The sequence below is a fragment of the Myotis lucifugus genome, unplaced genomic scaffold (assembly GCF_000147115.1).
Source record: "Myotis lucifugus unplaced genomic scaffold, Myoluc2.0 scaffold_285, whole genome shotgun sequence".
NCBI lineage: Eukaryota > Metazoa > Chordata > Mammalia > Chiroptera > Vespertilionidae > Myotis > Myotis lucifugus.
In genome coordinates, this window is record NW_005871333.1 from 148,171 (window position 1) to 174,986 (window position 26,816).

At 58.5% G+C, this 26,816-nt stretch overlaps 2 protein-coding genes across 2 annotated transcripts in view; one reads left to right on the top strand and one right to left on the bottom strand.

Annotated features, from left to right (window-relative positions):
* DRC1 (dynein regulatory complex subunit 1) overlaps positions 1 to 9,324 on the top strand; it is a 31,924-nt gene extending 22,600 nt beyond the window's left edge. The window contains exons 10-16 of the mRNA XM_023763451.1: positions 1,487 to 1,596; positions 2,647 to 2,736; positions 3,285 to 3,368; positions 5,960 to 6,189; positions 7,308 to 7,451; positions 7,787 to 7,889; positions 9,096 to 9,324. Of these exons, the coding sequence (XP_023619219.1) occupies positions 1,487 to 1,596; positions 2,647 to 2,736; positions 3,285 to 3,368; positions 5,960 to 6,189; positions 7,308 to 7,451; positions 7,787 to 7,889; positions 9,096 to 9,158 (824 nt within the window). The 3' untranslated portion in view covers positions 9,159 to 9,324. The remainder of the gene's footprint in view (positions 1 to 1,486; positions 1,597 to 2,646; positions 2,737 to 3,284; positions 3,369 to 5,959; positions 6,190 to 7,307; positions 7,452 to 7,786; positions 7,890 to 9,095) is intronic.
* An 885-nt stretch (positions 9,325 to 10,209) lies between these two features.
* OTOF (otoferlin) overlaps positions 10,210 to 26,816 on the bottom strand; it is a 74,388-nt gene continuing 57,781 nt past the window's right edge. The window contains 23 exon segments of the mRNA XM_006099853.3: positions 10,210 to 10,721; positions 12,550 to 12,650; positions 12,749 to 12,927; positions 13,076 to 13,317; positions 13,524 to 13,622; positions 15,135 to 15,223; positions 15,574 to 15,716; positions 16,372 to 16,532; positions 17,340 to 17,510; positions 17,616 to 17,743; positions 18,310 to 18,447; positions 18,789 to 18,923; positions 19,048 to 19,109; positions 19,112 to 19,174; positions 20,036 to 20,102; positions 21,890 to 22,021; positions 22,408 to 22,437; positions 23,822 to 23,892; positions 24,473 to 24,635; positions 24,751 to 24,912; positions 25,391 to 25,510; positions 25,693 to 25,854; positions 26,535 to 26,669. Coding sequence (XP_006099915.1) covers positions 10,541 to 10,721; positions 12,550 to 12,650; positions 12,749 to 12,927; positions 13,076 to 13,317; positions 13,524 to 13,622; positions 15,135 to 15,223; positions 15,574 to 15,716; positions 16,372 to 16,532; positions 17,340 to 17,510; positions 17,616 to 17,743; positions 18,310 to 18,447; positions 18,789 to 18,923; positions 19,048 to 19,109; positions 19,112 to 19,174; positions 20,036 to 20,102; positions 21,890 to 22,021; positions 22,408 to 22,437; positions 23,822 to 23,892; positions 24,473 to 24,635; positions 24,751 to 24,912; positions 25,391 to 25,510; positions 25,693 to 25,854; positions 26,535 to 26,669 — 2,934 coding nt within the window. The 3' untranslated portion in view covers positions 10,210 to 10,540.

Sequence of the window (26,816 nt, forward strand, 5' to 3'; positions counted from 1 at the left end):
ACACTGCTGAAAAGAGGCTCTTCCCCTCGTCAACTGCCTGTGACTCCGAGATACAGTTTGTACGGGAAAAGCAGGATAGATGCTTGTTCTTTCTCTATTTCCCTCTTTGCAGAATGAATGGGTTGCGGCGCTAGCATCTTCCAAAGGTCACCAGTGATGTTTTGTATATATCAGAAAGCATCTTTGTAAACACATGGGTTTAAACCAATTTGATATGTTTTGGTTGATGCAATTATTATTGTTACTGGTGCTCCAATCGTCCCATCTTTGGCCAGTGGGAGTCTCTTCGTGTTGCCTTCTGGGTCCTTTAGACACCCCCCCCACCCCCCACCCCTCCATCCCTGTCGTCTTTGACAGCTTCCTGGCTTCCAGAATGACCAGAGGTTCCAGGCTCACATGATACTTTTCCTGCTTCAAGTTTAGAAGCAGCCATTTCTCTAAGGAGACCTGGTTCTTTTTCATAGGGAATGGTATTTTTTTATTTATTTTTATTTTTTGGTTAATCTTCACCTACGGATATTTTTTCCATTGATTTTTAGAGAAAGTACTGAAGGGAAGGGGGAAGGAGAGAGAGAGAGAGAGAGAGAGAGAGAGAGAGAGAGAGAGAGAAACATTGCCCTAGCCGGTTTGGCTCAGTGGAAAGAGCATCAGCCTGTGGCCTGAAGGGTCCTGGGTCCGATTCCAGTCAAGGGCATGTACCTCGGTTGCAGGCTCGATCCCCAGCCCTGGCCGGGGCATGTGCGAAGTGATCTAGTGGTTGCCTCCTGCATGTGCTGGATCAGAGGGTAAATGCCTCTGCGGTTTTGTTGGATATGGCGCTGTAGGTACCATTGTGCGTTCCAACCAGCAATTTCATATGTTGTCATTTCCAAATTCTCTTCGTATATCTGATCTCATTTTGCCTCTTGAACAACTAGTAAAACCTGGATAGTACAATGGCTGTTATTCCTATTTTCAGATGAAGAACATATAGTCTAAAACACTTAAAAGTATTCCATTTTAATGAGGAAAATGTTTGCCTCTCGCTGTCAGCTACCGGTTCCTGGTGGTAATATCCTCCTGTGAGGCAACGTTTTCCCACCGTTAGGTTGGCTGCTTCCCAGCTGCTGGGGTTTAGGAACCAGGCGGCAGGTCTGCTGGATTGAGCTCTGAAATACGAGTGAACCGGCTCACACTGTCTGGAGCTCCCACGTCCTGGGCACGGCTGGATTTTGAGTAAGATGTTTCCAGGCAGATGGAATTCGCAAAAGTGGGCACTATAATCTGTCCACAACTGGCAGAATTCTCCAGATAGTCTCTTATTCCGACCCGTTTTCCCCCACAATCGGCTTTCTTCAGCTAAAGAGACTTGCCGGCGCCTTAAAGGGGCTTCTTAGAGGTGAATGCTCTCCGGGAAGACGGTTGAGTTTCTCAGCGTCAGCCAGGCCAAGGAACGATCCCCTTTTCCTTCCCTCTCGCTCTTCTCTGCCCGCCCGCCCGTCTGCAGAAGAGGAGGGGTCGGAGGCTGACCAAGAGCTCGAGTCTTACCTGGACCTGCCCAAGCAGGTTTCAGCCAGCACGACCAGGAAGATCCTGATGCTGCTGTGTGACGAGTCGGTGAGGGGCCTCGGCGGGGGCTGAAGGGGCGGGGAGGGGGGTGGCCGTGCGGACTTCCTGCTGTCGCTTCCGGTGGGCTCTTCTGATGAGTCCGCCGGCTCAGCTGAGGCCTGGAGCAGGCGTGGCCCGGCCCGGGAGTACTGCTGGGGGACCTTACAGACAGGCCGAGCCTCAGGCTGGCTCAGCCGGCAGATGGTTCTCCCTCAGCGTGTCAGGCAGGCGTAGGCCAGGCTCCTGCTACTTCCAACAAGATGCTCATCCTGCAAGGGAAGGGGCACCGTGTCGCCTCCATGAGCCCACCTGCCAAGGACGGTGGCCACGCCTTTCTCGGGGAGCTCCTGGGACATGGGTGACTGGGTGCGCTGGGCTGCGGCTGCTTGCATGCATGTTAGCAGAACCCGCTCGGCTCAGGGAAGGGGCTGCCTCGGAGCTGGTTCAGCGGGGGGTGGGGTGGTTACCAACGTGATGGGTGTTTCTTTGATTTCAGTCTTGAGGTGATGGAGGAGATGGAGCGAGGCCAGCAGCCTCCCAGCCCGGAGGGCAGTTGGGACTGTTTTCTTGGGCCCCAAGGTTGGCTCCTGGCCCTGAGGCAGCTCCTGCTGAAGGAGGCGGCTGGCAGGGGCTCCCCTCTCGGTCCCAGGTCGCTGCCAGTGGCCCCCTTCCCTCTGCCTGCTGCCCCCTCTCTGCCTGCTGCCCCCTCTCTGCCTGCTGCCGGGCCCTGCAGCTCTGTGGGGACTGGCATGGCGGTGAAGGGACGTTGTGGGTGGGAATCTGTGACTGGGTCAGGTCAGGGCTGCTGTGGGCACCTCGGGGGTTCACCCAGGGACTTGTGGGTGAAGAGCCAGCACCCTCCGAGATGGGGGACCGAGTCCGTGGTGAGGATCGGCTCTGTCCCCGGGACGGCTCCGAGGCGCCCCGCGAAGGCCTTCCCCTGGCGCCCGCCTCCTGGGGCCGGTCCCGGGCCCCTGCTGGCTGCGCAGAGGAGGCTGCAGCCCGGGCCTCGCTCCTGAGCGCTGCCTCTGAGCGGAGATGCCGTCCCCCCCCCCTCAGGGCTTCCTCATCGAGAGCAAGCTGCTGAGCCTTCTCCAGCCCCTGGAGAAGAGCGAGTGCTACCTGCTGAGGCTGGACGCCATATTCTCAGTGAGTCCCACCGGGTGGAGTGGACATGGGGTGGGGGGTGGGGGGAGCTCGTTCTAAGGCGGCCGCCCATGTTGTCCCAACCTGGCCTCCACCCCATGTGGGTCTCCCAGGGCCCCCCTGGGCTCACCATCCCTGCTGGCCCTTTCCGTACTCTCCACGCAGCCAGCCGGCCTCGGAGTCCCTTAGGTCTCGCCCGTCCCTGGCCTTGCCCTTGCCGGCTCCTCTCCCTCATGGCCCAGCGCTCAGGCTGACGATTCTCCCCCACAGCCCTGAGCTCAGATGTGGGCCCAGCCCCTTAGCACCCCTGCACCCCCCAGGCCTGTGTGGGGCAGGTCCTGACTCTGGGCCTTGACTCCGTCTCGATGCCAGTGTCCCCAGTTCACTGCGCTGCCCCGTGCGGAATGGCCTCCACCCCGGGCCACGGCAGGTGCCAGGGATGCGGAGGGCAGCCAGCCAAGCCTCTTGCGCCCCGGAGCCGAGGGCCCGCCACGCCCGGCCGCAGGTGGACTCCTGAAGCGGTGTTTGAGCGTCTTTCTGTTCCCCCTCAGGCCCTTGGAGTTGAGAGTGAGGACGACTTATATAAACTGGTGAATTTCTTCCTCAAATACCGAGCTCAGCATCTGTCCAGCCAGGTGAGGTGAGGGGCCATGGAGAAGAGATCTTCTCCATTGAATCTTCCTGGAAGCCCCAGAGGCACTGCGACCACTGAATGATTTTAAAATATATATATATATATTATTGATTTTTTGCAGAGAGGAGGGGAGAGGGATAGAGAGTTAGAAACATCAATGAGAAACATTGATCAGCTGCCTCCTGCACACTTCCTACTGGGGATGTGCCCGCAACCAAGGTACTTGCCCTTGACCGGAATCGAACCTGGGCCCCTTAAGTCCAAGGCCGATGCTCTATCCACTGAGCCAAACCAGTTACAGCTATGATATATTTTTTTAAAAAAATTTTTTTGTTGATTTTTTACAGAGAGGAAGGGAGAGGGATAGAGAGTTAGAAACATCCATGAGAGAGAAACATCGATCAGCTGCCTCCTGCACACCCCCTACTGGGGATGTGCCCGCAACCAAGGTACATGCCCTTGACCGGAATCGAACCTGGGACCCTTGAGTCCGCAGGCCGACGCTCTATCCACTGAGCCAAACTGGTTAGGGCTGAATGATATTTTTAAAGAAACAGCGAGGGTTTCGTGGCAGGGAGAGCTAAGTCGGCATCGCCTTTATTAGTATCGCCTTTTCTGTTTGCAAAGGGAAGGATGGCTGGGATGAGAGGCTGGCCTCACACCGAGGCCCTCCCTCAAAGCCAGGCCTTCCCGGTGAGATCCAGGCCCGCCAAGTGGTCAGTGATTGGTCCGTCACACTTTCCCGTGACGCTGAGCCCATTTATGCCTGTCTTGATTGTAATGGACTATTTTGAGAAAGTCATCATGATAAAAATGTAGGATTTTAATTTAAAAATTAAAAACTTGAATTTAAAAGGTGTTTTTAGTATTACTAGCCCCTAACGTGTGAGTCTCTTGATATGCTTCCAAAAAAGAGTTGATTGTGTGGACAGAAGCCAGAAGCCGTGAAGAAGAAAACTCACAGTGCGCAATGCCAGAGCAGGCTGTGGCCGCGAGCCGTTGCTGGCTTCCGCCGATGGGCTGCAGGCACCGAAGCAGGTTGCACAGTAGAGGGGTCGGGGGAAGAAAAAAGAAAAAAGGATATATTTGAGTGTATTAAAAAAATTCTGTAGGGTAAAAATCACTATAAGTAAAGTTAGCTGCGAAAAATACTTTAAACTCATGACAGTTAAGGGCAAATTTCCTTACTATATCAAGAATTCCCATAAACCAATGAGAAAAAGACCAACAACTCAGTGGAGCAGACAAGAGATCAGAACATTTCAACACCTCCTAGAAGAGGCAATACGAATAACTTTTAACCACACACAAAAGATAATGAGGCTTTCTTGTAACAAGAGAAATGCAAATTAAAACTACTCAAATATATTTTCACCCGTTGGGCTGGCAAAAATCTGCAAGTTTGAGAACACATAGTAACGGCTGAGGTGGGGGAAACAGGCGCACTCACAAGTGGCTAGTGGGAGTGTAAACTGTTGCAGCATTTGGCAGCACAATGACAAAACCACACCACCTTACTCACCGTGCAAGTCCACACACACACACACACACACACTTGAAATATGTTTACTGTAGCTTACTCATTGCAGCATTATTTGAAATGGCAGAAGCTTGGAGACAACCTGAATTTCCATCATATGGTGCATCTACACAATGGATTAGATAATAGATGGTGAATCTACACCAGTGATGGCGAACCTTTTGAGCTCGGCGTGTCAGCATTTTGAAAAACCGTAACTTAACTTTTTGAAAAACCCTAACTTAACTCTGGTGCCGTGTCACATATAGAAACTTTTTGATATTTGCATTTGATATTTATTTGATATATTTAAATGCCCTTTAACAAAGAAAAATCAACCAAAAAAATGAGTTCGCGTGACACCTCTGACACGCATGTCATAGGTTCGCCATCACTGATCTACACAATGGATTAGATGATAGATGGTGCATCTACACAATGGAATACTATGCAGCTGTAAAAAAGGAACAAACAGTTCTTTGTGTATTTATTCGATAAGATCACGAAGGCTTATTGGTAGTGAGAAAAGCAGTGCAGGATCATGTATGTGGGATAGTATCACTTATGTAAAAGTGGGATGGAAAAGTATGTGCTTGTATGGACATAATATGTCTTTGAAAGGATAGATAAGAAACTGACCACACGGTTTGTCTGTGGGAAATAAACGGAATGAACTGAGAAACAGCAGGAGGAGGAAGACTTTTTGAAATTTAAAAATTAAAATAGAACTTATGTAGTCTTATGGTTCAAAAGGAGGCATATATCATGCAAGCGTTATGAATACAGTAAAAGGAGCCCCTGGGAGCCCTGATTTAGAAATAGAGCGTTATCATTGTTTTGAAGCCGCCACGTGCCTCTGCCTGGTCCCATCCCCCTCTTTTCCACTCTTCCTCCTATTTCTTTTCTAGTGCAAATGCATCCCTTTGATCTTTTCTGTAACTTCTATACAATTTTTCTCTGTTTTTTTCCCCTCCCCGTCTATCTTTATACACACACGTTTGTATATCCCCAACCCATCGTCACCTCTGGCGCCTTTCCCCAGATCAACCCCTAGAATCTGTCACCCCCGACAGGAGGGAGAAATGATGCCAGCACTGGAGCCAGTCCCCAAGGGAGAAGAGGAGGAGGAGAAGAAGGAGAAGGAGGAAGAGGAGGAGGAGGAGGAGGACGAGGAAAGTCTTGAGGAAGAGGAGGCAGGAAGTCTTGTGGAAGAGGAGGCGGCCTCCACTTCTCCCAGGCTCATCCACCCCAACGACGTCCTTAAGATTCTGGAGGCCTTTGTCAAGGGTCTGAAGAAGCCCAGGTGGGCTGTGGCGCGGAGGTCTTGCCTGCCTGGGGAAGCTGGCTGGGAGGCGGGGCCAGGCAGGTGCCAGTGAGTGGAGAAGAGGCTGCTGAGCAGGGACTTGGGGGAGCGAGGAAAGGGATGTCCGGAAGGAGGGCCGGAGGAATCAGTGGGCTCTATAACGGAAGAGCTGGGGCGTTGAAGCGATTTCATTCACCATGCGTTCATCCGTCTCCTCCTTTATTGGAGTCCGCTATGTGTAGGCCCCGTGGGAATAGCACCTCGTGATCGGAACGATTGTCAACGCATTTGCAGGTGTCACCTTGCTCAGAGGAGGATGTGGTCAACTCCATTGGGCGCGTCAGGGAGGGCGTTAGGAGAGGCTGGCCCTGGAACTGGGTTTTCTTAGCTGGGTAGAGTGGAGGATGTCACAGCCTGGGGAAAGGCCTGGTGGAGTCAGGAATCATAACGGGGAGGTATGGCTCGAGTGTCAGGGTCTGGTTAGAGGGCTGGTGGGTGGGAGATCTCGGAAAGCCTGCCTACTGTGCGCCCAAGACCTTGGTCTTCACCCTTGGGTGGACAGAGCTAGAAACAAACCTTCAGCAGCGGGGGAGCCGGGGTTAGACTTGCATTTTGGAAAGATCATTTTGGCGATGGGGAGGGGGTGATGTTGGCTACAAGGAGAACGATGGGCAGCTGGGAGGTGCTGTCCTGGATCAAGGCTATCCTAGAGGGGATGGAGAGGCCATGACAGCTTCTGAGAGCTATTTTGGAGGCGTTAGTGAGAGAAACGGGCACAGTAATGAGCTCAAAGCCAGTGAGGTAAACTGACTGAGAGGAAAAGGGTGGATAAACTCCAGCGGAGCTCCCACAGGTGGCAATGGCACCAGGAGTCAGGGGCAGTGATGATAAGCGTGTGTCCTTTCCGAGTCTCCCATAACCCGATTAGCTCGTATCAGCGGTCGCCAACCTTTCGGACCTTGCGGGACAGGCACCGTGAGGGACAGGCACCGTGACTGGAGTGCCTGGGGGCCGGGGTGGTGCCAGCTGGACTTGATGGCACCAGTGCCCTTACCCTTCAGGGACGCTCGGGCACCAGTGAAGTTGCACTTGATGGCACCAGTGCCCTTAACCTTCAGGGACGCTCGGGCACCAGTGAAGTTGCAGAAGGCCACGCGCGATAACTCCAAGGACTCTGACTACTGGAAGGCCCTGGCCACGGTGATCCCTCGCTCCAGGCAGAACCTCTGGGACGGTCTATACGCAGCCCTGGAGAAATACCAGTGAGTGTGTGCGTCGTGGCCCCGGAAGGGAGCTGGCAGGCAGTGGGGAAGGATCCTTCGTGGAGTGCCCCGTGTGCCGCCTCCCTGTCCATGAACTCTTGGGGAGGAGCTGCCTGGGGCAACTGCTGTGAGGGGTGGGGGGCAGTGCTGGTGACTGGCCCTCTGGCCCTGCTCCCCCTGTCCTGTTCCCGCCAGCCCCGCTCTTCCGGGCAGGAGGGCTGCTCAGGTGGGTGCGGCTCCTGGGGTCCTCTCCCACCTCTCGCTGAGCAGAAACAGGGATCCTTGGCAGAGGATGGAGGAGGCCATGGGTGTCTCACAGATTTTTCTGCCCAAAGCCTGGTCCTGATGCGGAGGGCGGAGCTGCTGCTGGAGTGCAACACGCTGGAGCAGCAGAACACGGAGCTGCAGCAGCTGCTGCAGAAGTACCTGGGCTCCAAGGTGGGCGGGGCCCTGGGGTGAGGGCAGGAGGCGGGGTGGGAGCAGAGGGGGGGATGCGCCCTGGGGCTGATATTAAGACATGAAGAGCCCCCTCCCCGAGTGAGGCAAGCAGGCTTTGAGACGCTGGTTGTCAGGCGCCTGCTGACCATGACAGTGTGGTTTGGGCGCCAGCTGCTCCTTGCACCCTCTCAGGAGCAGTGCAGGGCCCTGAGGTGTCAGCTCCCTGAGCCCTTCCAGGCGAGGTTCCTACTTCGGTCCTCACCACCGTCTGTGGGAAGAGGAGACAGAATGCTTCTCCCCCTTTCATGACAAGGAGACTGGTGACTTCCCAGAGCAGGGCCTCTCCCCGCTCTGCAGCCCAGGTCGTCTGGCCTGGGACGTGCCGTGGGCAGAGGAGGCTCCAACTGGGGCAGATGTCCCCTGGCCCCCATGTGTGCCCACTCCCGCGAGAGTCGGGCAACAAGGCCTGACAAGAGGGGGGATCTCACTGTCTCTGCTCCCTCTGGTTCGCAACACAGTTCGTTGCTGGCTCTGACTTGTGGTGCAGGCTGCACCTGAACAGGGGACATGGTCAGCTTGGGTGTCATGATGACCCCTTGACCGTGACAGGATTAAGACATTAGGGGACCATGTGGTCCACCCTTCCGTCGATGCTCCTGTGTGGAAGAGGACGGGGAGGAGGTGGGGAAGTGCAGGGCTAGACTGGGGATGGGGTGGCAGGCGGTGAGGGGAGAGAATTTAAGACAGTGGTTCTCAACCTTCTGGCCCTTTAAATACAGTTCCTCATGTTGTGACCCAACCATAAAATTATTCTCGTTGCTACTTCATAACTGTAATGTTACTACTGCTATGAATCGTAATATAAATATCTGATATGCAGGATGGTCTTAGGCGACTCCTGTGAAAGGGTCATTCGACCGCCAAAGGGGTCGCGACCCACAGGTTGAGAACCGCTGATTTAAGAGGATGGCTCAGAGTGGGAGGTTAAGGACATCCCCCTCCCCCGAGGTGAGCAGCTGGAGCAGAAGCCCAGCAAGAAGCCCTGGAACTTGGCTTCTGAAGGAAGGCAGCTGTGGGCTTCCCCAGACATCCGGGAGCATTCGGGGAGGGGAGGCATGCGGAGATGCAGAGGCCTGTGGGAGACCCCCAGAGGCCATGCAGGGGCCCCCCGGGAAAACGGGGTGACCTCCACACCCTCTCTTCCAGATAAACTCGGAACTGCAAGTTCCTCCGACGCAGGTGCTGCCGATCTCCACAAAGTCCAACTAGGCCCGAAAGGGCGCTGTCAGCGGGCACCTGTGCGGGCGCTGGTGCCGGAGCCGCACACGTGCCCGGGCGCTGCGGGGCGCACTCTGCCTTCCCCAGAGCTGCCACTGCACGGTGACACGAGGACTTACCTGTATCCCACAGTCATGATTAAAGTCTTTAGAACGTTGTGGCTGGATCTTTTTAAAGAGGTCAGGTCCGGGAGACCGGCCCTACCCCCACCTCTGTGTCCCGAGGGGGCTTTGTCCCGGCCTCAGATTGTGGCATGAGAGCAGGGACGTTGCTGGGAGATGCAGCCCAGGCCGGTGGCACGGGGCTCCCTTGTTGTTTGGGGGGGCAGTTGGTGTCTATCTGTGGAAGCTGGAGCTTTTGGGCAGCTTGTAGGATCCTCAGGTTTCACTCTGTCCTTGGGCCTGCAGGACCCGTTGGTTGAGCTTTTGGGGCCCCCGGTGCCCCCTGGGCTGTGGTGTGAGGCTCCTTCCGTGGGCAGCCTGGGCAGGTGGCCCTGTGCCTTAGGCCTGCCTTGAACCCCGGGCCACGAGGCCACCCACAGGGAAAGCCAGAGGGGCCGGCTGGTACCGAGTTCGCCAACCTCCGAGTGCCCACCGACCCTGCGCCCCACTCCCGACCCCCCACTTGAGCAGACTCGTCAGCTCCGTGTTGGATTTCTTTTATTAAGAGAAAAATCACCACTCAAGAAAGGAAAGACAGCCAAGTGAAACCCAGCTCACACAGGCAGGGCAGCACTTCCAGTACAAAGGCCCGCTGCCGCTGGAGGGCCTGGAGGGGCCCGCTGGGCAGGGCGGGGAGGGCACTGGCCTGGCAGAGGAAGTTCTGGGCATGGATAAAACCTCACAGCTGGGCAAGGGGGGTGGGTAAACGGCTGCCCCGGCAGGAGGAGGAGCCACCCCCAGGGTTAGTCGGAAGGTCTGCCCACTCGTGTAGGATAAAGACTGGTGGTGCCACTGCCCTCACAGGCTATGTCGGGGGGGGGAGCGGGGGGTGATGCTTTTTGCTCATAATTTTAGAAAGCCCTGTGCACTGGCCCATGCATGATTCTCGGATAATTTCATTAAAGCTTTAGTCCTTGACTGGAAGGCCTGAGGGAGGGTTTGGGGTGGCTTCCTCTGGAGCTAGGGCCTGAAGAAGGGGGGTGCCTCGGCCAGGTGGGGCAGACCCCCCACCCACAGGCAGGGACCAGAGGGGCAGGGCCCCGCGAGCAGCTGGCTTGGGGAGGAGAGGATGTGCAGGGGGGCCCCCGGGACCCGAGGCCTGGAGGGTGGACAGGGGCTCCCAAGGCTCCCCAGGGAGTCTGGAAAGCCCACGCCAGGGGAGGGGCAAACGCACAGGCCCAGGAGGGGCGCCCCGGGGAGGCTGCGGGGACCTCACGCCCCCAGGAGCTTCTTGACCATGTAGCCGGGGAGGCTGTAGAGGAAGAGGCCCAGCATGAGCAGCGCCAGCAGCGCCAGCACGATCTTGATGATGAGCCACTTGTACCGCGTGCAGATGAGGTACTTGATGGACTTGAGGGGGTTGAGGAACCAGACGAAGGCGGTGTCGGGCCGGCTGGGGGAGGGGAGCTGCGGTCAGACGGGGCATCTCCCGGGGTACCCATCCCTCAGCCCTTCTAGACCCCAAGAGACCCTGCCATGGCCCCAAAAGGCGTTGAGTGCTGGAGACAGGGTCGGAGCCATTGCTAAGCACCGGGTTCGCTGCCTACATTCCCGTTGGCAGGACCCTAGGCGTCCCCTCCTCCTCCCAAGGCCTAGCTGGCACTTCTGGGTTTGGGCAGCCCCGAGCCTCCACCTGGACACCAGCAGCCATGGCAGCTCGCTACCCAAAGGGGCAGCCGCAGCCCCACGGGCAGTCCTGGGTTTAGGGAGCGCCTCTACTTGGCAGGTCACTGTACAGGGACCCCTGTCCTCTCTCCGTGAGACCAGTGTTTCTCAACCTCTCCCCCCTCCTGAGGATCAAGCTTCTGTTCAGGGTCCGAGGAGCCCCAGGGGGGCGCCTGCCACCCTCACCGACCTGCTGGTCGCTGCTCTACCTCCCAAGGGGCCTCCTAGCCCAGAAGTGCTCATTAAGCTTTACATTCTGTTGTTTGTGTTACAAAGCAAGAGGTTTTACGGAATGTCATGATATAAAGTTAAAGTGTGAATGTGCTTTTCAAACTCCTGCCTGCCGGTGCCTGGAGGATGCAGATGGCACTCCTAGTGCTGTGCTCAGCACGAGTGGGGTTGGGGGGGGCTGCAGAGCGGGGCGCGGGCGCAGGGCACCTGGTTTCCAGTCCCAGCTGGGACAGGCACGTTAGCGCCTCTTTGAGCCTCAGCTCCTCACTTGCACGATGGGTTAGCAGTGGACTCTGCTCCAGGGTTGGTGGAAGGGGAAGTGAGTCAGTGACGGTGCCTGGCGCCGAGCCGTGCTCAGCAGATGTTGGCTACTAAGATGTTGGCCTTGGATGGAGCTGCTTATCGTCCCGCAGGGTGGAACACGGCTGGGGGTTGGCAGCTGGGTGATGCAGGAGCTATCCAGGACTCGCTGGCCAGGGCTAGCCCAAACCTTCCCCTCTCCCTGTCCACATCTCAGCCTCTCCCTGCCAATGCAATAGGGTTAGTCTGTCAGGAACGTCACTGGGAGAGGAGGTGGCAAAGTTTGAGGAATGCTGGGTTGGCAACTTGGAAACCTGGGCTGAGTCCTAGCTCTACCCCAGTTTGCTAGGGGACGCTGGGCAAGTTATCTCACCTCTGAGGCCCAATATGTAATTATGTAAAATAGTCATTTCCAGTTCTGAGAGCCCATGAAAGCGTTTGAAAGTTCCTGTGTGTGTTCACATGTGTGCACAATTGTGTGTGTGTGTGTGCTGTGTGTGAGCTGTGTGTGTTCCACATGCTGTCAAGCTCCTGAGCCCCAGGTCCAGAGGAAGGGGGAGGAGTACCAGCCCCAGAGGATGCCGGGCTCAGGCCCCCAGGATCTTCTTGACCAGGTAGCCAGGCACAGAGTAGAGGAAAAGGGTGAGGAGGAGGAGCAGCAGCGTGAGCAGCAGCAGCTTGAGCAGCAGCCAGCGGTACGTGTGCCACAAGAAGTAGCGGGCAGACTTGAGAGGGTTCAAGAACCAGATGAAGCTCGTGTCGGGCCGGCTGGAGCAGAGGAGGAGCAGAGGGAGCACCGAGAAAGGACACACAGGGTGAAGGCTCAGAGTGGCAGGGGGCCGGGCCAAGAGGGGGCCCGGCCAAGAGGGGGCCACCCTGGGCTGAGGAGTTCCCAGGAAGAGAGAAAAGGGTAGAGGTGCCTGCAGAGTGGGGGCAAGAAGACCCAAAGGTTCTGGCCCTTCGTTCCTGGTGCAGTGCCCCCAGGGACCAGCGTGGCCGGGCCTCCGGGCGGGCAGGGCACTCACTTGGGTTTCTCTAGGGGGTCAGGTTCGTTGCGGGCAATGCCCACTGGATTCTTTTCCGCCTCCTCCGCTGTCAGTAGATGCAACTCTGCCTCCACCTTGCCCTGCAGACAGAACAGAGCTGTCCTAGTGCCTGGGCCAGGCGCCGGCCCTCAGCACCGGCTCAGCCCTGCCCTCCGCCCGAGCAGGGGGTGGTGCCCACCGTGAGCTCAAACTCGTCATTCTCATCGCGGGCCAGGAGGGGCCACCAGCCTTTGACACGCTTCTGCTTGAAGATGGAGACCAGGGGCACGTCCACCTCGCCCGTGGCCATCTCCATGGTGCACTGCTTGGCCGTCTTCGCGCCCCGGGGGAACCGGTTCAGGTCCAGCTCGATGGCCCCTGTGGCAATCTCAGCGTCAGCACGGACGGACGGACGGACTGGTGGGAAGGACCCCCCCAGGGTGGTGGGTTCTCCCTGCCCCTTCCTCCCCCTCCCCCGCCCTCTCTGTCCCCGGTCCCAGTCCCTAAGCCCCGCCCAGCCCTGCACCCAGGAAGTCGTCCGCGGAGAAGTGGTCAGCGTCCCAGATCTGCAGGGTGAGCCGTGCTGGGATCTTGTATTCGGTCTCATCCCAGGAGAACATGGACTCCTTCTTGGAGATGACGATCTTTTCCTCGGCAGCCAGGTAGTCGAAGGGGAAGAGGTAGCGCCAGTTGAAGTTGCCCTCGCCCGTCAGCGAGTGGTAGTGGACGTCCGTGTCCTGCTTGTCCTCCTGCTGGCCCTTCAGCCACCTGCAGGGAGCCACCTGCTCAGACCTGCAGCCACCCCACCCCATGCTCCCCCCCACGCTGCCCCACAAACCTGGGGATCCAGCATCTCTCCTTCCCCTCCACTCTCTCAGCCCCTCCCATCCCACAGCTCCCTCCGTCCTGGCCCTCCGCCCCGACGCGCGCGGAAGGGGGATGACTCTGTCCAGCCAGCCAGGGCCTTCACCCACCCCCGCACAAAAATGTCGCTGGACTTCTCCCCAGTGAAGAAGTCGTCGTCCTCCAGGACCACCTCATCCGTGTTCCACACGATGACCCGCAGCTCATACCTGGTGGGGAGAGGGGATTAGCAGTCGGCGGAGGGGGGGATGGGGGGGAGGTTACCCCAGGATCTCAGGGCTGGGATGGGCAGGGGGCTGGAGCTGAGCTGACAGAAGTCCCGGGGACTTGGGCTGAGCACGGGGCCTGGACAGTTGGAGCTGAGAGAGTAGAGGAAAAGGAGAGATGTGGGTCCCCAGGTGTGAGAGAGCCAGCCAGTCAGTACAGCTGCTGTGAGCAGAGCCCCAGGGGAAGCCAGTCCGGCTGGACCACCGGGACCCCAGCACCCTCCTGGGCAGGGAGGTGGCTCAGGGCAGGGAGGTGGCTCTGGGCAGGGAGGTGGCTCAGGGCAGGGAGGTGGCTCAGGGCAGGGTGGTGGCTCAGGGCAGGGAGGTGGCTCAGGGCAGGGTGGTGGCTCAGGGCAGGGAGGTGGCTCAGGGCAGGGAGGGGCAGGGCCGGCTGCTGGGGGCGGCTGAAGAGAGGCCCAGAGAGTCAGGAGCAAGGTCCTTGTCTCAGGGGCTGGAAGCTCATTCCAGTTCTCATAGAAACTCAAGTCCAGCAGCCGGCAGCGGACGCCCTGGAACCCAGTCTCCTTTCTGTCCTTGTGCCCAGAGAGGATTTTCCCTTTGAAGTGTAATTGTCATTACGAATGAGGAAGTTACATTTCAACGTCTAGGAGGGAGGCTGAGTCACCCACTAACAATTGATTGGAAGGTGGTTCCTGGAGTTACTAACAATTGATTGGAAGGTGGTTCCTGGAGTTATGCCCTGGACACCATAGGTTGGGGTGTCCCCTTGTGGTAGGTCCTGGAATACCACACTGTGGCCCCCGAGGGGGAGGCTATTTCCAGCAGAATTGTCTGCATAATTTGACTGCCCAGAGCAAAATGGAAATACGAGGCTCCTTGTTAAAAAAATCATCAAGAATCTCAAGATGATCGGGTTGGAGCAAGGGTGGGGCGTCTCTGAGCTTGAGCCCCTGTGCGAATCCACGAAGCTGGCCCTGGTGCCAGGCCCGAGGACATCCCAGCTGCCAGGGGACTAGATCCTGCCATTGTCCAGATGGGAACACTGAGGACCAGGGAGGCAAAGGGACTTGGCCAGGGTCAGCCAGGAGAGGCAGCGGGCTTGGCTCCCTGCCCAGTGCTCTTTCCACTCGACCCTCCTCCTGCTTCTTCCGGGCACTGGCTCCTGCTCATCTTGGCAGGTGCTTCAGCTAAACCCGGGCAGAGCTTACTGACAGCCTGGTGCGGGGCCGTCCCAGAGCAGAGCAGGCTCTCGGGGTCCCTGGCTTGTGTGCCACTGTGTATCGAGTGAGGGAGCCCGCATTTTGGTGCGAGTCCACGAGAGGGCGCTAACGTGTGCTCATGGCCACGGGCAGGCCTCACCACTCTCCGGATGGGTGGGTGAGTTCCCACCACAAGGCCACATGGGGAATGCCAACCGGCCCAGGTGATCTGGGCTGTGGGGGGAGTGGCGAGGGCTGGAGACGGGAAGACTGGCGCTGGGCCCCAGCAGCTCACTTCTTGGGCTTCCGCGGGGAGATGTCCAGAGGCGTCCCGGGGGCCGGCATGTCCATGGGGAACATGTCCACCCACAGCTCCAGGCGGCCCTGAGGAAGAGGGGCGTGCCAGGTCTCCCCAAGACTCCGCCTCTGCTCTCCTCCCCCTCCCGACCTTTGTTCTGTCAGGACCCATTTCGTCAATTTCCATCCTTGGATGGCAGGAATGCCTATGACGTCATCAATAGCCAATCACAGCTTCTGAGGGAGACCCCCAGGTTTCCACCAGAGCTGATGTGGGCTCACTCAAGGCAAAGATGTGCCGCTGGAGTTACCGTGAAGGGCCCGGTGGGGAGCTGCCACCAGGCTTTGGGAATGCAGCCAATGGCACGAGCATCCGTTTTTACGGACCCAGGTTGGGATTCCCCGACCCCAACACCAGAGAACCTCAGGGGCGTCACCTGCTCGATTCCCGGCTTGTCAGGGTTGAGCAGCGGCCGCGTCTCCACGTGCTCCGGCACCAGACGGCAGCCCACCCGGGGGATGTCCTCCCAGTGCTGCAGGGCGCACAGCGCCACGTGCTCATCCGTGGGCCCCCTCTGACCTGTGGATGCCAGCGGGTCAGCTGCACATATGGGCTCAGCAGAACAAGACCTGTGCTGGGCCAGGGACTTAGGCACAAAGAGGCCCCCGAGCCCGCCCTGGGTTCACACATCTCCGTGGTACTGTTGGGGAAACTGAGGCACGGAGGGAGAAGCAGCTTGCCCAAGCTCTCGGCTGTCCCACAGGGCCCAGAGGTCTGTGTCCTTGGGTTCTCTCGGCCTGGGGAACTTGACCAGAGACTCCTGAGGGGGGGTGTGATGTCAGGGAGGGCAATGCCCAGCATCCGGAAGGCGGTCAGCACGAGGTCCCCGCACAGCTCTGCCTGATTTCTCTGGGAAGGGCCACGTGGGCGAAGGAGCGAGGAGCGGGCAGGGCTTGCAGCCACGTGACCTTGGACGGGTCACTAACCACTTTGGGTCTCAGGTTCCTCATCTATTGAATGGGGAGACCCTCCCTCGCCCAGGATGCCGAGAAGGAGAGAGAAGGCGAGGAGCAGGCAAGCGCTGTGCAGCATGGGGAGACTGGACAGAGGTGGGCAGACAGGAGAGGGACTCGCGGCCGAGGAGACCCCAGGCCGGGCCTCCGGGTTCCATCAAGGGAAGTGCGGGTCCCTCCTTGGCCCCTGCCCCCCTGTGGCTGCACCCAGCCCCCGTTACCGTTCTCGTCCTCCATCTCGGAGGGCCCGGTGAAGACGCGGTTGGACACCTTCACCCTCCCGGGGGGCCCGAAGTGGGGGCCGTCCACTTTGCCCTCCTTGCACAGGCGGGTCAGGATCTGGCTGGGCTTCATGGGGTCCCGCCAGATATTGTAGCCGTGTCTGTGGGAGGGCACACAGGCTCGTGGGGCTCCGGGGGGCTGGGCCACTCCCAGGTGGCAGCTGGTTATGGCCAGTTCTCTAAAGTTGTCTGTTGCCCTAGTGCAGCGGTTCTCAACCTGTGGGTCGCAACCCCTTTGGCGGTCGAACGACTCTTTCACAGGGGTCGCCTAAGACCATCCTGCATATCAGATATTTACATTTCGATTCATAACAGGAGCAACATTACAGTTATGAAGTAGCAACGAAAATAATTTTATGGTTGGGTCACAACATGAGGAACTGTATTTAAAGGGCCAGAAGGTTAAGAACCACTGCCTTAGTGGGTCCTGCCCTGGGTTCCAGGCTCAGCTGAGGTGCTGGGGCAGCTGGAGGCTGATCCCTCCTGCCCTGGGCTCTGGCCCCAGGTGCCCAGTGTCCCAGTCTCCCATCTCCCTCCCTGGGGCCCACTTCTCTGAAACCTCAAAGACTCCCATGAGGACACGCATAACCAGAGAGGTCAAGGGATGTAACCAGGGTCACACAGCCTGTCATTGGCAGAGACCAGCCAGATCCCCGGCAAAGGCCACAGTGCCACCTCTCCCTACCCTCCTTGCCCTGCCTCCTCTGTCCTGGAAGCCCCGTGGCTCTCTCCTTGTCTTAGACTCTGTCCTGGCCGCGGAAGGCTGTGCCCGGAGCCTGCAGGGGTTCAGGCCCGGCCTGGAACAGAACCTGTGCTATGTCCAGCTTCCCAAGCCCCCTGCTCTGAAGCGTATTTTCAGAGTCAGGGTACAGCAGGTGGGCCCCGCCCGCCCCGCCCGCCCCACCTACATGGAGTAGGTCTGGGCGATGCCGCAGGTGGCGCGGTGCTTGCTGTAGAAGCGATTCTCCAGGTCAATCTTGGTTTCCCCAATGAGGTCATCGGTGCCGACCAGGTCCCAGTCGTACACGGACACCGTCAGCATGGATTCCATGGGGAAGGACGCCTCGATGTCGAAGGACCTGGCAGGGCGGAGGTTGGGGGAAGGGTTGAGGGTGAGGGAGGGTGGGAGGGGGTCTGGGCTGGAGAAGTTGGGGTGGGAGGAAGGGGCCCCCAGGAGGCCTTACTTCCCAAAGACAGGGTTGAGCTGCTTGGAGATGTAGTTCTCCTTGTCCCGGATGTCAGTCTTGCCCAGCCGGATGGCGATGTAGGGGTCAGCTTTGCCGTTGATGTCTGCCGGGTGCAGGTCTGTGGCCTGAGGTGGGAGGCGTGCTCCTGAGCAGGCTCCCACACCCTCCTCATCTTCCAGTGCCCCCGCCCTGCTCCCTGAGAGTCCCTGATGGTGACGGGCAGGACCACTGGACCGGGGGCAGGAGGCTTGCTGTGTGCCCTCCAGCCTCAGCTTCCTCATCTATAAGAGATGGGAACTAGCCCTAGCTGGCTTGGTTCAGCGGACAGAGCATCGGCCTGCAGACTGTAGGGTCCAGCGTTTGATTCCAGTCAAGGGCACGTACCTCAGTTGCAGGCTCAATCCTGGCCCCTGCGTATAGGAGGCAACCAATCCATGTGTCTCTCTCACATCGATGTTTCTTTCTCTGTTTCTCCCCCTCCCTTCTACTCTCTCTAAAAAGCAATGGAAAAATATCCTTGGGTGAGGATTAACAAAAAAATAAAAAATAAAATAATAATTAGAAAAAGATGGGAACTAGACCAGATGACCTTCAGGTGCCTCCCAGGCAGGGGCTGTCAGTTTGCAGCTGCTTCAACCCTCCTGGGCAGGGGGACTGGGCGACGGGGGAGGGGGCGATGGGGAAGGCTCACCCGGACCACATAGACTCGGACCAGCACGTTGATAGGGTCGTTGCTGGGGATGCCCTGGAACATGCCGTAGGTGGGGTCGTATCCGGCTTCCCGGGACACATCCTCTGGGAGCGGCACTTTGTACATGCAGAGAGAGCCCTGGGCAAGGCAAGCGTGGGTCAGGGTGCGGGTTTCTATGAGCACAGGCGGGGGTGGCACCCTGTGGGGGCAGGGCCTTAACTCTTTGGTTGCTGGATCATGGGGGGACCAGGGGGTCTGGAGGAAGTGGCCAGGGCAGTGGCAGGGAGGGGGATAAAGTAAGCAACTTGGGGAGGCCCTTGGGGCAGATGCTCGTTATCAGTTAGCACAGAAGTCTTTTCATATTTTACCAACCAGTGCCGCTGACAGTTCCACGTGACTGTCAGCCTTGAGCTCAGGCTGGTGTGGTGGGAGGGGTGGCAGGGGGCTCAGGGTTCAGGGCCTGGGGCTCCTCGCCTGACCTTGAACCGGCCGACGATGCGCTCCTCCTCGGTGGAGCCATCTTCGTCATCGCCCGTCTTGCCTCGAAGCAGGTTGAAGGTGTGCAGCCAGTCCTCGAAGTGGTCGAACTCCGCCTCCAGCTCCTTGGGGTACACCTGAGCCAGGCTGAGCCGTCAGGGGGACGAGGCCTGTCCACCTGCCTCCCTCTTGTCCCATCTGCCACCTCCTGCCCTCAGGGGTGACCCCGCACCCCTGGGAGGGTCTGCCCCACACCCTCACCTTGAGCTCGTCAATCTTGGATTTCTTCTTCTCGGGGGCCTCAGGCCCCTGGCCAGGCCCGGTTCTCTTCTCTTCTCCTCCTTGGCAGCCTTTGCCTTCTCCTTGCCCTTCATCGGGCCCTTCAGGCCTGGCCGGAAACAGAGAAGGAGGCCTGCTCAGTTCGGGGCAGAAACGATGGAGCAGGAAGGCCTGGGTGGAGATCCAGCTCACTACTAATTTACTTAGTAATTTCACTTGGCCAGTCTCCGTGTACTCATCTGTGAAATGTAGACAGTACTCCCTGGCATGCCCGCCTCATGCGGGGGCGGGTGCCAGTAAGGTCACCCAGGGAGTGTGTACAAAGACTGCTGTCATGCCCTTTGACAGAGCAGGGCATGGGAGGTGCTCGCTTTCCTCTCTGGAACTCAGTCTGCTCGTCTGTAACATGAGGGTTGTTGCACATCAGCATTTCCCAAAGTGCATTCAGGGGAACACCAGGTGTAGGTGTTCTTGTAAGGCTTTTGGAAGAAGGGCAGCATGGTCAGATGTGTTGGGGAAATATTTCATATCTTCCTTTTAGAGATTTATGGTAATGTTTGTACATTAAAGGCACTGAGAAGTCCTGCACCAAAAGACTTACTTTTCACATTGAACCACAGAACTCTCTTTTCCCTGCGGAATGTCCATTAACACTGTTCCGTGGAAAAGTCTGGAAAATGCTGGGAAAGAGGAGCTCTGAGGTCCCTTCCAGCTCGTAGGTTCTGTGGCTCTAAGTGTCTGTCCATCACTGTGGTTGCTGAACCGGTCAGAGTGAAAGCCACGCTGGATCAGCCCAGGCCTGCTTGCCAGAGCCAGGGATGCCTGATGACAGCTGCCCTTGGCTGCTGGAGCCGTGTGGGCCCGTGGGCGGGAGCAAGAGGTGCAGTGGGCAGGGGAGCCAGCCATCTGGGGGCGAGAGAGGGCGGGGGGAGGGGGGGCCCAGGCAGAGATCTAGGGTTCCAGGGCTCACCCTCAATGTTGTCCATCTCCTCTTTCTCCTCCGAGTCCATTCCTGAGGCATCTTGCTGTCGAAGTTGCTGCCAAAAGATGAGGTGAGGAGGAGGGAAGGTGGGCTTCTTGGGGAGGGTCTGCTGACCCCCCCCACTGCCGTCTCAGACCAGTCTGAAGTGCACTAGACACAGAAACTCCTTCCTACTGGGTTACAAACCCATCGCGTGCTCTGCTTACGTGGATTAAACCAATGTATGATGTGGACGCTATGACCAACTGTACTTAGGGGTTTATGATTCTTTAAATTGTGCCTCATTAAGAAGATAGTGTCCTTTAATGTTGCCTGTTATGTTATTATATTGTAATGTAGGAAGTACAACTGAGTGAGAAAGTCTGCTTTATTTCCCGCACTCAGTTCACCCCACCCACTGGAGACGCAACCACTAGGTTTCAACCAAAGCCCACCGTCACATGGCGGCAGCCTGTGCGTTCAGACAAGGAGACCGCCCTGGATCCAGGAGGTGACGGGGGAGGAGATCTTGCTGTGTCCCCCAGTTATCTGCTTTCCTGTTCTTGACGAGTTTTTCTCGGCACACAGCCAATTTAGCTTCCCTGGTAGCTGTGTGGCCATGGGACTAGACCAGCGGTTCTCAACCTGTGGGTCGCGACCCCTTTGGGAGTCGAACGACCCTTTCATAGGGGTTGCCTAAGACCATCGGAAAACACATATATAATTACATATTGTTTACAGTAGCAAAATTACAGTTATGAAGTAGCAACAAAAATAATTTTATGGTTGGGGTCACCACAACATGAGAAACTGTATTAAAGGGTCGCGGCATTAGGAAGGTTGAGAACCACTGGACTAGACTCTGGCCCATACGTGCAATTTCTGAGTTGAGCCCTTAAAGGAAAGGAGTATGACTCCTCTTCCCCCCTTTACCCCCTCCTGGGCACGGCTATTAGGACATGAGGGCAAGCCCCCTCTAACTGTACACATGCAGGAAGCAGGTGGTAGGATCTTGGTCCTTGACACAGCCGCGTCACCGTGCCACCCTTTCCTCGCTCACACGGATCTAGCTCCCTGCAGCTTAGCCTGCGCTCTCACTAATGGGGATGTGAGCATCACACACAGCGGGGGCCACAGCAGGCGCCTGGGGAGGCAGTGTGGTTGGACCAGCGCCGCTGAGGAAACACGACTGCAGGCACACGTCCCGCCTGGTCAGCCAGCCAGTCAGGAGCGCCCTGAGCTAGGAAGACAGCGCGGAGACGAAACCGCGGAAGAAGAGGAGGGATGCGCTTTCTGGAACTTGCCGCCTGGCTCAGCAGACGGAACCCATGTGCACACAACAGGGGAAGAGCGTGCCGCCGCCCCGGTGACGGAGATGAGTCAAAACAGTGTGAAGGTGGGCGAGTGCTTGAGAAGCTGTTTCTGTTTGACCCCTGAGCACGTCTCCTCTTCCTCACTTGTCACCTCCTCTGGGAAGCCTCCCCGGACCCCTGCAGGCACTGACTTGCTTTAGTCACCACACTGCACTGTGTCTGTTCACATGTCCATTTCGCCCGGCAAGCAGAGGGCTCCTCGGGGCAGGGGTGGCGTCTTATCTTTTGGCTCCCACAGCATCTGGGATGGTGTCTGACCCTTATACATTCCAGAGACGTTTGTGAAATAAATGGATGAGGATGAGAGAAAGGCAAGCCAGGGAAGGTGAGTCCTGAGCTAGAACTTCAAGGCTGTTCCAAGCTCATGAGAATGGGGTGGAGGAGCCAGCTCTGGTGGGAGCAGGAAAGAAGTTGGGCAGGAGGGCCTGATGTGGGGTTGGGGTCACCTCTCCAATTCCCCCTTAGCCCCTAGCCCAGGCCCAGGCCTCACCTCCTTCATGGTGTCGATGGAGGCGAAGTACTTGGACCACCAGTCCAGCATGCTCTCATCCGGCTCCTCCTCCTCCGGCTCGTCCGAGCTGCCCTTCTTCTTCTTTTTCTTCTTCTCCTTCTCCTCGTCAGCCTGGTGGATAGGCCAGGTCCAGAGTCCTGCATGCATCCCTGCGCCCTGGCCATGCCCTGAACAACCAGGGGTCCCCCATCTGTTCTGACCACTGCTCCCGGAAAGCCCCAGGCTCCCCGAGGCTCTGTGGGGCCACCAATATCAGAGGAGCAGGGCTTTGTTTTGTGGAGGAGGATGCCATGACTGGAGAGGTCATGACCTGCCAACATGAGCCACTGGCCAAAGCAGGAGTGGCACTCAGGGGCCCCGCTGCCCAAGCAGCTCTCTCCCTCGGCCTCTTTGGAGGGTGTGCAGGTGTGAGCTGGGGGTAGCTCGGTGCCTGATGCTAGGCCCAGTGTAGGGTCCTCTTTCCCCAGAACCTCCCCCTCCCTGGTCCCCTCACTCACCACATCCACCTTGATGACGGCATCAGAAGTCTGCAAAAGGGAACCAAAGACACGGGGACAGAATTAGCGCCCCGGGGCCTGGAGTGGAGGCAGCCGCCCAGCCAGGGAGCGTGAGGAGAGGGAGCTCATGCAGGGACGCTGGAGTCCCTGTGCCCTCAGGGTTAGCTCTGCACTGCAGGCACACCGCTGCTGAGCCTGCAAAAGGCCTGCTTTGCAGAGGTTCCCCAGACCCACAGGGTGGTGGTTCTCAACCCCGAGAGAGCTGTGGACTCCCCAGATGATTTCAGTGCGAGGTCAGGGTCGGGAGGGGGCGCTGGCCGCATGCAGGAGTTCAGTGACGTTGGCTAAATGGAGTCAACTTCAACTCCATTGTTCCCCCCTCACCAGGTCAAGGCCTTAAAAATTAAGTGGATATGCGCACACACAATTGCATAGCCAAAGGGGACACTGGTGAGACACCCCACCAGAGCCCAGGGCCTGTGGGATGAGGGGGACGCTAAGGTACCGTCCTCTGTCTTGTTTGCTGACAGCCTGAAACTAGGGGCTTCCCAGCAGACCCCCAGGAGGACTCGGGAGGCTGGGAGTTGAGGAGTTGGGGATCTCCAGGCGTAGTCCCGGAGCCTGGCTGTGCCACCCCAGGGCTGTGGGCCCGGCACTGAACCTCATCTGCTCCCCTCTCCCAAGAGTCATGCCCACGGCTCACTCAGCCACTGGCCAGGACCCTCTGGGGCCAAGAATCATGAGCCAAGAGAAGGTGGGCCTGACGAGGAGTCGAGCAAGCTCAGACCTCAGAAGCCAGGAGACAGCCCAGGTTGTGTGAGGCAGGCCAGGTTGGAAATGAGATCTGGAGAAAGTGGGGGAGAGGAGGCCCACTTCCAGCCCCTCAGCCCTGTCTGGACGCAGGACGGCCTGCTCCAGGCTGGCCTCCACCCTGCCCTCCCCGGCCCCTGCCGACTCCACATCCAAACCCCAGGCGGCAGGTCGCCCTCTGGCAGACAAATGGCCTGAGTCGTAGGACCAGGAGGAACAAGGAGCTTCCAGCTGGAGATCCTTCCACAACCAAGGTCTGGGGAGAGTTGTCTGTGAATGGCTGGAATGGAGAACCAGGAACCCTTGGGAAAAACCACTGGTGCCCCCACAGGGAATCCATGGCTTACGGTGGTGTTAGTTGGAGTGAGAATAACTGCAGGCTATTACTCCAATGGTGACTGCTCATTGTGTCTCTCATACATGCACACCACACACTCGTGCTCACACACACACACACGCACACACCCAGAGTCTAGGATGGAGCTTTATGCACACACAGTCAGTGTTAGCCCTGGACACGCGGACGGCGGCGGCCTGGCTCACAGGGAGGGTCACATGTAGCTGCCTGCGCCCAGGCGTGTGGCACTGACCCCGTGCGCCTTACCGCGTCCAGCTTCACCATGGTCTCCAGCTTCTTGACGGGCACCTCTGGCTCCATGTTCACCACGATCTCCCCTGCGGGGTGAGAGGAGGGGCCCCCATTGCACAGCACACGGCAGCCCCGGAGGAGTCTTACTGGACAGAGAGATGGACAGACAGGCAGACAGACAGGGAAGAGCAGGAGTAACAGTGAAGGTCAGGCGTGAGCAGAAGGACCAGAGGCCTAAAGCTGATTTTCAAGTAGAGAGGAGGGCAGAGAGATAACTCATGGGCATAAGGAGAGGGAGAAGGTGAGCCTGAGGGAAGGGAGGGCTGCGGGTGAGAGAAATAGTGGAGGCTGGGCTGGGAGGGAGGCTGGGCTGGGAGGGAGGCTGGGAAGGAGGCCTGGGTCTTCTCCCAGAACCAGCCTGGGAAGCCATCTGCCCTCAGGCCCTCTAAGGACATCTCCAGCTCTGGCTCTTTCTGGCCCTAGAATGAGGGGCAGGTCTGGGCAGCTCTGGCTCTCAGGATAGGACCTCCCCACTGGCCTCCTCTATACCCACTTGGGAATGCACTGGAGGAGTGAACTGGTGATTGCGTGGACTGGACCGTGAGCTGGAGCCTCCCTCCCATGGACTGAGTGGAGACAGGCCTGGGTTTTGGGGTGTGGTCATACCGGTGCTGTTCCAGTTGGGGGCTGAATGGTCCGGGGGCCGGTAGATGAAGCGCCGAAGGGAGCTAACGGCGTGGGAGCCCACCAGGGTGTAGCGGCCGAAGGCCCGGCAGTCCACCACGCGGATGTTCAAGGGCGGGTGCAGTAGCTCATTCTCCGGGAGGTCCTGGGGTGTTGGCCAATGGAGCCTGAGCTCAGAGAAGGGGGCAGAGGCTCCTGGCCTTGCCCAGCCACACCAGCCACACCCAGCTCTGCCAGGCTGTGCCCAGGCCTGCACCCACCACTTCAAACCACTTGACCAGGGTGCTGAAGTTGGGGTTCTTCTTGTAATTGTGGATCATGGATGACTGTACCCCCTTCCCCGCACACTCGATGTCCACCCTCGGCCGGTCCACCTGGGCCAGGTTCACCCGCTTCAGGTCCCGCAGGCCCCAGAACAGCACCTGGTGGGGGTCAGGGGAGACGAGAGTCCCCTCAGACAAGGGAGCCAGCTATGGGTGGGCTGGGCCACCTGAGGAGGAGCTGGGCCGTGGAGTGGGCAGTGAGTCAGGAGGGGCAGGGCCAGGAGGGCTGACAGGAGTGGGTGTGGCGGGCAGAGAGGAGGGCTGGGAGAGGCCCAGAACATGGCCGGGCGGCTCAGAACAGACCGGCCAGACCCTGGGCTGGTGGGGGCCTGGGCCTGCCGCTGGCTCCAAGAGTGACCTTGGACAAGTCACTTCCCCTCCTGGTCCCTGTCTCCTTGTCTGAAAAATGAGGTGGCCTGAGGTTGGGGAGACCCCTGGAATATGATGTCAACAGTGTCATATTCGCTTATGACCCTGATGGAGTAAGAGAGTGAGGGAGCAGGAAGAGCGAGCACAGCAGGGCCTGTTCAGGGCAAGGACAGGAGGGATGAGAGGGGTGAGTGGAGCCCTCACGCACCTCGATTCGGTATTTGCTGAGCACGGGCCGGATGCCCACGGGCACGGGCATGATGGGACCTCGATCCGTGTCCACTGGGCCATTGATGGGTGGCAGGTCGGCCTTCCCTGCTGGCCCGATCTGGGGAATTGGGGTCACAGGTCACACCCTGCAGAGCCCAGAGAGTGGGCTCTCCCTTCCCAGGGGTTAGTTGCCATGTGACCTGGGGAGACAGGGGAGGCCCAACACCCCCGGCCCCTAAGAACCACGCTCCCAGCTCCAGTGGGACCGGCCTCTGAGCAGGATGGGGAGCGGAGGCCCACCTGCAGCAGCTCGAAGGCGGCCAGGAGGTCTCCGGCCGTGGCGTTGCCGCGGTAGATCTGGTAGTACTCGAGCTGGGGCGGGAAGCGGGGCGGGCAGTACGCCTCGTCAGCCATCTTCACCACGGGCTTGGCGAAGGTCCGGCCCATGAAGTCGCATTTGCCCTGATGTGACAAACAACCAAGGTGGCCGCTGGTGCTGGAGTTCACTGAGCAGCGTCACGCCTGGGGTCTCACTCTGTCCTTGCCACAGCCCCGGGAGGTCAGGGCAGGTGTGATCACCCCATTTCACCAATGGGACCCCCAGTCTCACCGCAGACTTGCTCACGGCCATGCTGGCAGTGAATGGCAGTCGGGACTCAGGCCTAGAAACGAGGCCCTCCTGCTTCTAGTCTAGGGTTCTCTCAGGGACCCCAGTAGCTGAGTGCTTGTCATAAGTGGCTCCCCAGCTCTGGAGGGATCACCCCGATCTTTCACTCCCCCACTCCAGAGCTCTCACGGAGGGCTGGGAGGCTATTACTGACTGGTAGGTGTGGGCAGGGGGCCGAGGGCCCCTCGGGGTGGGGGGAGGGTGGGGACAGCAGGACTGCTGACGCCTGTTCTGCAGGCTGGGCCTGAGCTCAGTCTGCCTGTGCCGGGAGGTGGGGACACCCTGACCCATCTTCGCCCTGAGACCCAGAGGCCCACAGTGGTGGGTAGGGGTCAGGCTGCAGTGACAGGGCAGGAGCCACCTGGAGGCTGGTCAGCATCCCAGACTCCCACGCTCCCAGCAAGCACGTAGCTGAGGGGTCTGGGGAGTGGCCATCGATGCACGTGGAGTGCAGTGAAGAAGGGCCCACCCATACCATGCTGTCCTGGTCGTAGATTTCAATGACAATGATGGGGGGATCATCCCGCAACTCCTGAGCCTCGCCGTACAGCTCCAGGTTGTCGAACACCAGCATCTGGTCCCAGGTGGGGCACAGGGTCTCATTCAGCACCTGCAGCATGGGGCAGGGGGCGGGGGGCGGGGGGAGACAGGTCATACGTGGTGGTGGATGGACAGCTATCCCAGCAGAAGCCACCCCCAGTCACTGTGGCTTCCAGGGGACTCAGGCAGGAGTGTCATGCTCCCCGACGCGTCTGGG